The following is a 9,213-nucleotide window of genomic DNA, read 5'->3' on the forward strand; positions in this document are numbered from 1 at the left end:
TGTCTTTTTCACTCTCACTTCCTCTCTGTCACATTTCCTCTTCTGCTGGGGGGTGTTGAAGTAGCCATGGATATTTTTTATTAAATAGAGCAGTCCTAAATTGTATGAGCTTTAGGTCCCATAAAATTGAGATCTGTACCTCGTAGAGTTTTTATGGGGATTAAATAAGACAGTTACAGGTTAAGAGGTTAGTATAGTCTTTGGTACCTAGCATGTATGTGATGTTACCTATTCTTATTACTATTCATTCTGGTTTGACTGTCTTTCCATGCTTCCTGTTCAGATTCTAATCATCTCAAGTTCTGCCTGCTCCAGATCACTGCACCGTATCTCTGTATCTTTTCAGTAGAGAGTGTCTTGGCCACCTGGATCCTGGTTGCAGCAGTGGCATCTCTGGGGGACATTTGTCTTCTTTTTCTGTCTGTCCAGTGCCTTTGGAACACCCTTTCAATGTTTGGGAAGTTTTATGCCTCACTGGTCTTCATTCCCCAAGGTAAATTGCTTTTCCAGATTCTACAGAGGAGGATGCAGAATTCACCATCTAATGAGCTTGTAGGGAAGGCATCTGGCAGAGCCCAGGCATGTCATCCCGAGAGCCAGCTGTAGGCACTGGGCAGTGCTGTGTGAACTGTGCTGCCAGTGCCGTGGAGTTGACACTGGAGCTGCCCTTGCGGGTGCTGAGTGTCACCCTGGCCATGCGGCTGGGGAACCTGCCCCCCTTGGAGACGCTGTGCACTGTGAAATCTTCTTTGAATAATTAGTCTCTGCTTAAGATGATCAGAGTGGAATCTGTTGTTTGCAACTAAGTGCCCTGACTGATGGACTGGTTTGTGGTCTCTGTGTCTCTTTTTGGTGCCTCTATTACCTATTTTCCATACCACAGCTAGAGTGATCTTTTAAAAACTCAAACCTGGTCTTGTCACTGAGGATGAGCCCCCAGGTTCTCAAGTGGCCCACAACATCCTTGTGGTCTGTATCCAGTGGAGGTGGGAGCACTAGTAATTACCCTGATCCTTAGGCTTTCCACAAGGTGAAGGGATTTTTTATTCCACTCCCAGAGAGAGAAACAAGTGTAGAAACACTTCCTGCCATCCTCTCTGGCCCCTGACTTGCTTCTTCATAGGTGGAGGAGTGACCTTAGTTACTCATGGTACTGTAGAGAGCATTTTTGCCTTCTTTGGTTTTTCTTTCAGGCTGGCTTGCCTTTGGCCACATGTACTCTTTTCCCTTCAAATGGTGAGCCCCTGCTTGGAGTGACCTGTAATTTGTATGGATCCTCTGTCTGTAACTGGGAGATAGTGGTGAATGCAGAGAGTATGACATTTATTTTGTTTTATTATTTTAATTAAAAAAACCTAAATAGAGACAGGGTCTCGCTATGTTGGCCAGGCTGATTTCAGACTCTTAGTCTTAAGCAATCCTCCTGCCTTGGCCTTCCAAAGTGCTGGGATTACAGGCATGAGCCACTGAACCTGGCCTATTATTTTAATTGACACATAATAATTGTACATATTTGTGGGGTACAGTGTGATGTTTTAATACATGTATACATTTGTGTAATAAGTAAATCAAGATATTTAGCATATTGTAAACTAAAGATGAAATCCTACGCCCCCCACCCACTGAGAAACCTTAAAAACAGAGTCCTCAGCCATGATGGAATAGAAGGTCAGACACACTTTATTGTACCTCCTGTCTTCTATGGTTTAGACACAACAATTGACCAGCATTAATGTTAAAATAGAGATCATGAGATTGACAGAATAGACTCTTTGTGGCAATAAGATACCAAATTATGAACAGGACTTAAGGCCATGCCAGGCAAAGGTTAAGTCACACATTCCTACACTTAAAGAATAAACTATGTTCTAACTGCCGCAAGGTTTTCCTTTTTCTCTAGCAGCTAAACAAGCTCTGGCCTCGAGATAAGCAATAGCAAAACAGTTGTAGCTCCTCCACCACCAGACACTTACTGGCTGACTCCCCTGTTCCACAAGCCATAACTACAGCTTTGATTGGCCAAATGATTGATTTCAGTAACTTTCTCCTGATAAGAAGACCACTGCCCAGGGACTGCTTCTGGCCAGTTTACAGAGGCTGCACACTTGAATGCCTTTGTGTCTCTGCGTCACCTTTTGAGGTAAGGGTCTAAATTGTAATGCATTTAAATGTTAAGTTTGCACCCCAAGGTGAACATGGGTCATATGCTACATATATGTTTATTTAGCACCTACATGTTAGGACCACCTTCAGGAATATTCCTAGCTCCTCCCATAACCTACTGAATGTGTACACTTGGCCAACCTGCTTAGCACATAAATCCCTGTTCCACCTGCCTCTCCCTCGAAGTGCCTGCCTTTTGGGCTTTGGCTGGAGCCTATGCTTCCCAGCCTGTTAGAATGGCCACCTTACATGCTGTAACAGTTTTTAAGAAATAAAGCCTCCTGCTGGGGGCGGTGGCTCACGCCTGTAATCCTAGCACTTTGGGAGGCCAAGGTGGATGGATCACTTGAGCTCAGGAGTTCGAAACTAGCCTGGGCCACATGGTGAAGCCCCGTTTCTACAAAAAAACAAAAACAAACAAAAAACCCCCAAAATTAGCTGGTGTGGCAGCATGTGCCTGTAGTCCCAGCTACTTGGGAAGCTGAGGCTGGAGGATCACTTGAACCAGGGAGGCTGAGGTTGCAGTGAGCCGAAATCATACCACTGCATTCCAGCCTGGGTGACAAAGTGAGACCCTGTCTTAGGAAAAAAAAAAAAAAAAAAAAAAGAAATCTTCCTTTCTAAATTTATAATTACTTTTTGCCTTTATCATTTCTTTGTGGTGAAAACATTCAAAATTCTCTATTCTAGCTATTTTGAAATCTACAATACAATTTTGTTACCTGAGGTCACCCTATGGTGCCACAGAACACTAGAACTTATTCCTTCTAAACGTACCTTTGTATCCACTGACCAATCCCTCCCTATGTCCCCTTCCCCACTTCCTTCTCCAGGCTCTGGTAACCACCATTCTACTCTCTATTTCTAGGAATGAGATCAACTTCATGAGACTTATTTTGACTGGATCATCTGAGGTCAGGAGTTCGAGACCAGCCTGGCCAACATAGTGAAACCCCGTCTCTACTGAAAATACAGAATTAGCCGGGCGTGCCTGTAATCTCAGCTACTTGGGAAGCTGAGGCAGGAGAATTGCTTGAACCTGGGAGGTGGTGGAGGTTGCAGTGAGCCGAGACTGCGTCTTTGCACTGCAGCCTGGGCGACAAGAGCAAAACTTCATCAAAAAAAAAAAAAAAAAGAAAAAAGAAAAGAAAGAAGTGGGTGCAGAGGCTGGGCTACAGAAGAACACACCGATTCCCATGGTTGAATACTCCTTCGCACAAGAGCAGAGTCTCTGTGAGGGATAAGGACTCCTTGAAGATCACAGGGGTGGTAAGAGGGAAGACTGGGTTCCCATCATTTCCTGAACAGCTCATGTTATTGATGAAATGTTGAGGTCTCTCCTTACTGAAAGCCAGAGTTTCTGGCATTTCTTGGCTAGAGGACACAAAGGTGGTAATGATGTGTGAGAGGTGAGGGAATAGAGGGGACCTGGAACAGCCTGTCTTTTTGCCTCGGCCTTCTGCTGCCCTTTAGCTATGGGGGGCTCCAGGGAATAAAGCAGGAGAAACATCTGTCCCTGGCCTGAGGGAAGTGGGCAGCCGGTGGCACCTCAGCACAGAGGGATGGGAGTGTTTTCCTTCCACCTTGTCCTGCTTCTGGCTCCCTGGTTAGCTCCAGCTCTGGATCCTGCCTCTCAAGCTGGTGGGTCTTCTGGAATCCCTGACCAGCTCTTTCCCAAAAGCACCCAGAGTAGGACACCCCAGTGTGTTTCTGGGAGACATGTATAGGCTGTCCTGGGAGATAGCTTTTCCTGATATTTAACTTGGTCCTTTTTGATACCATCTGACCATCTTTCCTTTTGTGCTGGTATCTTGGGAAGGAGAGAGCCTTATGACTGGAACCCTCAGATGCCCCTCTTCCTGAAGGCCAAGGGGAGAACAGATGTTCCACTGAGTAGAGGAAAGCTCAGACACAGGTGGTGGAAGAAAATGTAACAGAGGGGCTAGGTAAACTCCTCCACAGGCTTTGGGTGGGTCACTTAGTTGGATGTCAAGTTCACAGACACCTGCTTTCATGACTGACATGGACCTCTGGCTACCGGTGCAGCCATGGCAATCACTGTGCTCAGGGATCCAGAACAATCTAGAAGATGCTAAATAAATGTCCTTTCCCTAGGGCAGCAATCACTTCCATTCTACCTTGACCTAATAACCCATGCTCTGATAGTGAGTGTGGACTCTGGGATAAGAGGCAATATGTAGATTTATCTCTGTTTTAATTTCAGCACTTTCTTCCAGGAAGCCTTTTCCTTTGAGGTGCTGCATAATTTCTGTGAGAGTGGGGTTTAAATCCAGTCCCTGAAGAGTGGGAGGATGAGCACTGAGTGAGTGAGCAGACATCCGAGTCCCTTCAGGGCGAGGGGCGCTGCCTCTTCACCAGGTGTCGCAGGGCCCTCCTCACGTCCTTGTTCCGTAGGGTGTAGATGATGGGGTTGAGCATGGGTGTGACGACTGTGTAGAAGAGACTGAGGACGCGGTCTGTGGTAACAGAGGAGCCTGCCTGCGGCCGGATGTAGGTGATGCTGGCTGTTCCAAAGAAGAGAGAGACCACGAGCAGATGGGAGGAGCAGGTGGAGAAGACCTTGCGGCGGCTCTGGGTGGAGGCCATTGCTAGGATGGCACCCAGGATGCGGATGTAAGAGGTGACAATCAGAGAGAAGGGGATCATAATGAAGACTATGGTGGCTGTCATCACGGAGATCTCGCTCCTGTGCTTCCCAGCACTTGCCAGCCTCAGTACTGGCAGGATGTCACAGAGAAAGTGCGGGATGATTGGGTGGCTGGGAAAAGGTAGAGAGAAGATGAAGGAGGCATGGGTGGTGGCCGTGATGATGCCTGTGAGCCAGCCAGGAGGTACCCACCATGGCCATGCAGGCACGTGGGCTCAAGAGGGTGGAATAGCGTAGGGGCTGGCAGATGGCAACATATCGGTCATAGGCCATGGCCGTGAGCAGGCAGCACTCCGAGATGCCCAGGACAATGAAGACGTACATCTGGGCTGCACAGCCCTGGAAAGAGATGGCCTGGGGATGCGGGGAGCCCAGATTGGCCAGGGTCCTGGGCACGATGTCAGTGGTGTAGAAGAGCTCCACCACTGAGAGTTGGCGCAGGAAGAAGTACATGGGGGAGTGCAGGGCAGGGCTGACCTGTGTGAGGAGGATGATCAGAGAGTTACCCAGCAAGGTGACCAGGTAGACCAGAAGCACCACCCAGAACAGGGGGCCCTGCAGGGCCTTGAGGTCAGAGAATCCCAGAAGGAGGAATTCAGGCAGTGTAGTATGGTTTTCCCCAGCCATCACTCCAGGCCAGAAGCTGAGGCACAGCCAAGAAGAGAAGTTATTTAGAAATAACAAGCAACATTTCTGTAATTTGGTAAAGCACTTGCCACACAGTTCCTCTCAAAATCAAGTGAGAGAATTAATACCTTTCTCTGAATGAGCCTGGGTCTCAGAGAGATTAAATAATGTGTCTGAGGTAATATCTAGAAAGTGGCAGGCCTGGAACTTGAATCCAGGTCTCTTGACTCCAAATTCGACGCCTTTCTCACTGTTTCCTGGGCTCTCGTCCTGTGTCTGGGGCCTGACTCTCATATGTAAAGACGCTAGCTCTGATCTTTGGATCTCTCTCCAGAGTGAGGGGTGGAGCAGCTGCTATGACCTAGGCCCCTTTGTACTCTCTAGATGGATGCTGAGGCACAAAAGAAACTGGGTAGCACCAGGGACTGTCCCGAACTGGTGTCTAATGTTCACCATAGTGAGCTGTGGGTTAAGAGTGTCACACAGTGATATGACTATTTGTGATAATACTGCCCAATGGTATCATTGGGATTCTGACACCTTCCCTGATTTCTCTGTTCTCCTTTTATCTGGGCCCCTGTGATCAGCTACACTAGCTGCTCTGTCCCAGCACACCCTGTTCTGTCAGGCCTCCATGCATTGCCATAGTGTCTCCTTTCAGAGGATATTTCTATTCTTCATATTAAAATCCCATCACACTTCAAGCCTTCACTCAAGTTTCGCTATCTCGGTAGCAGCTTTCTGTGATCCTCAGGCTCAGAAATAATTATCCATGGCATTTCAAGATTAAAAGTGACATTTAGGAACATATATTTCCATATGACAGTACTCGGATCTTATCTTCAACATTTTAGAAGGGTGCTGTGCAGAGTCTGTTTGAACATCTGCAGTGATGGGGAACTCACCACCTATTGAGGTAGCCCTTTCTGGCTATGGCCTCTTCTGCCTGTAGGAAAAGACTTTACTGTATTGGTCTTGGCTAAATGCTTAGTATTTCATACAATATTTAACTCCTCTTGCACCAGAGAGCCCTTGAGTATTTGAGGAAGGCACTTTTATCTCTGCTTTCATAAGATGTTGCTTGTCCTTTGGTCCTAGCACTTATTACTCCACTGTGAGATCCTGCAGGACATGGTGGGGAGGTGGGGAGGCAGTTACCTATTTTAGCAGCTGCTAATGTTTCCCAAGTGCTTGGTTCCTGCCAGGCACCATGCTAAGGGTTAAACATTCATTAAATCATTGGATCTTCCTAATTACACTACGACATAGAAACCTTCATTTTCTCCATTTTACAGATAAGGAGAGGGAAGCCCAGACAGTGTTAAGTAACTTTCTCAATGTCACATATTTTGTAAGTGACAGAGTTTGGGTTCAAATCCAGGTCTGCCTAACCCCAGAGCCTGTGATCTTAACCACCAAGTTATCAACTGCCTTAGAGGTTAATCATCAGTCAAAAAAAAAAAAAAAAAACCAAGGCCGGGCGCAGTGGCTCGCGCCTGTAATCCCAGCACTTTGGGAGGCTGAGGTGGGTGGATCACGAGGTCAGGAGATCGAGACCATCTTGGCTAACGCGGTGAAACCCCGTCTCTACTAAAAATACAAAAAATAAGCTGGGCGTGGTGGTGGGCGCCTGTAGTCCCAGCTACTCGGGTGGCTGAGGCAGTAGAATGACGTGAACTCAGAAGGTGGAGCTTGCAGTGAGCCGAGATCGCGCCACTGCACTCCAGCCTGGGCGACAGAGTGAGACTCTGCCTCAAAAAAAAAAAAAAAAAAAAAAGAGGTTAATCACCAGAAAAACAAGCTCAGTACTTGGACCATGTCTAGTGTTCGCTAAACATTTATTAGATGAGTGAACGAATCTCAGTTATAAAGACAGAGGAACTGATAAATAGAACAATTAAGTGATTTGCCTAAATTTAGGCAGCTAGTTAGACAAAGACGGGAAACTGGACTGGACTTTCAGAAGTCCTGGTCCCAAGATTCACGGAGCTTTGATCACCCATATTGACCCACGCCATGAGGTTAGTCTGGCCATCTTCATATTTAGGAAACAGAGCCTCAAAGTTCTATCCATTGCACTTAACTTTCATCCCACCCTCACTCTGCACTCTCAACATATTTTTTTTTTTTTTGTGTGGCCTTAAACCATTTATTCTAGCTTATGTTTAGAGAGTGCTGTGTGCTGGGGATTATACAGTATATCAGTTGACCTTTATAACAACATTAGTGACAATTGTTATTTTGTCATTGCAGATAAAGAACCAGAGCTCTGAGGGTTTAAACGACCTACGCAAGATCACAAAGTCAGTGAAAAGCAGAACCAGAATTGTAATTTTGAGCCTGAGGTATCAACCACATACTTACTATATGTCTTGTGAGGCCAATAGCCTCACTCTACACTTTTGGGAGATGAACTTGCATGTAGTCAGTTTGGACAGAAGGAGTATCTGAGTTCATTAGTCCTCTCTACTTTCGTCCATAAATCTTCATGACATTTTGGGCTGGCTGATTAAAAAGGAAAAAAAAACTTTTCAGATGACCACACCACCAAGAAAACACGAAATAGATCCTGATGTTTTCAAATTTTTAAAATGTTGTTTTTTTCAATTAAAAATATTTAGGAAACATTTGGAATAAATCCACCATTATTCCATCACCTTAAATTCTTTTTTTCTCATATATCACCCTCAAGTCTTTGTCCCACTGCAAACCCATGTTCTATGCTTGTAGTCATAGTGTATATACCTTATGTCTTCTTTTCCTTTTTTAATGTTTGCTGTAAGCATTTTGCCATGAGACCGCATGGTATTCTGAACAATCTTTCAAAAAAAATTCTTGTAGTAGTCCATTGAATTTCTCCACTAACATTTAACAAACACTTCTCATCCTTGTGCACTTTATGCTGTCCCATCTTTTTCTGCTATGGTAGACAATGATGGAAACAATATTTTCGTGTGTGTCTCAGTTTGCTCTGTTAGCTTATTCCCTTAGGGTAAATTAAGAGTAATATTATTGGCTAAGCATGTGGACATTTTTGTGGGTCTCGCTGTGTTATAATTGTTTTGGATTCCTGTAGCTGGACACATGAGTGGCAATACCAACCTTTCATCTCTTAGTAAAACAGGTCCCTTAAAAAAAATTCAATAGCTTTAGGGGTACTAGTGGTTTTTGGTTACATGGATGAATTGTATAGTGATGAAGTCTGGCATTTTAGTGCACCCGTCATCCAAATAGTGTACATTGTGCCAATAGGATTTTTTTTTTTTTTCCCCTCAGCCCTCTCTCACCCTGCCCTCTTCTGGACTCCTTGACCCTCCCTGCCCTCATCCAGGCCTGTCCCTCCCTCCATACTCACCTCACCTTTTCCACACTGTGAGCATTTCTTCACTCTCAGACCTCTAATTAGATTTTGCCTTAAGATGTCGTCCGTGAGGGTGGAGAGGCAAGTTTCCCCCAGATTGTCTGTTCTTCCTTCCCTATTTCCACTCTGACTCTGATAATTTCCCTCTTCCTCTTCCCACACATCCTGACACAGTTGGGACAATCTTCAGAGAGACATTGGCCCTGAAGTCACCACTATCCTTTTCAAAGCCTCCCACAGAGGATCGCTGAGAAAGACAGAGAGTAACTGCCCGCAGGGTCACAGAGAGGGGATGAAGTTCTTTTTAAAAAACACTATTTTTTATTGTGGTGAAAACATATAACATAAAATTTACTATCTTAACCATTTTAAGTGTATGTCTCAGTATTGTTAA

The 9,213-nt window shown here is 45.4% G+C and overlaps 1 protein-coding gene across 1 annotated transcript; it reads right to left on the reverse strand.

The window, feature by feature from the left end:
• Positions 1-4,512: 4,512 nt before the first annotated feature.
• On the reverse strand, positions 4,513-5,458 carry LOC100989398 (olfactory receptor 10P1). Its single transcript, XM_008959708.4, is given in 2 exon segments — positions 4,513-5,007; positions 5,009-5,458. Coding segments are annotated over 2 exon segments (945 nt in total).
• Between the last annotated feature and the right edge of the window lie 3,755 nt (positions 5,459-9,213).

Source organism: Pan paniscus, chromosome 10, assembly GCF_029289425.2.
Source record: "Pan paniscus chromosome 10, NHGRI_mPanPan1-v2.0_pri, whole genome shotgun sequence".
Taxonomy (NCBI): Eukaryota; Metazoa; Chordata; class Mammalia; order Primates; family Hominidae; genus Pan; species Pan paniscus.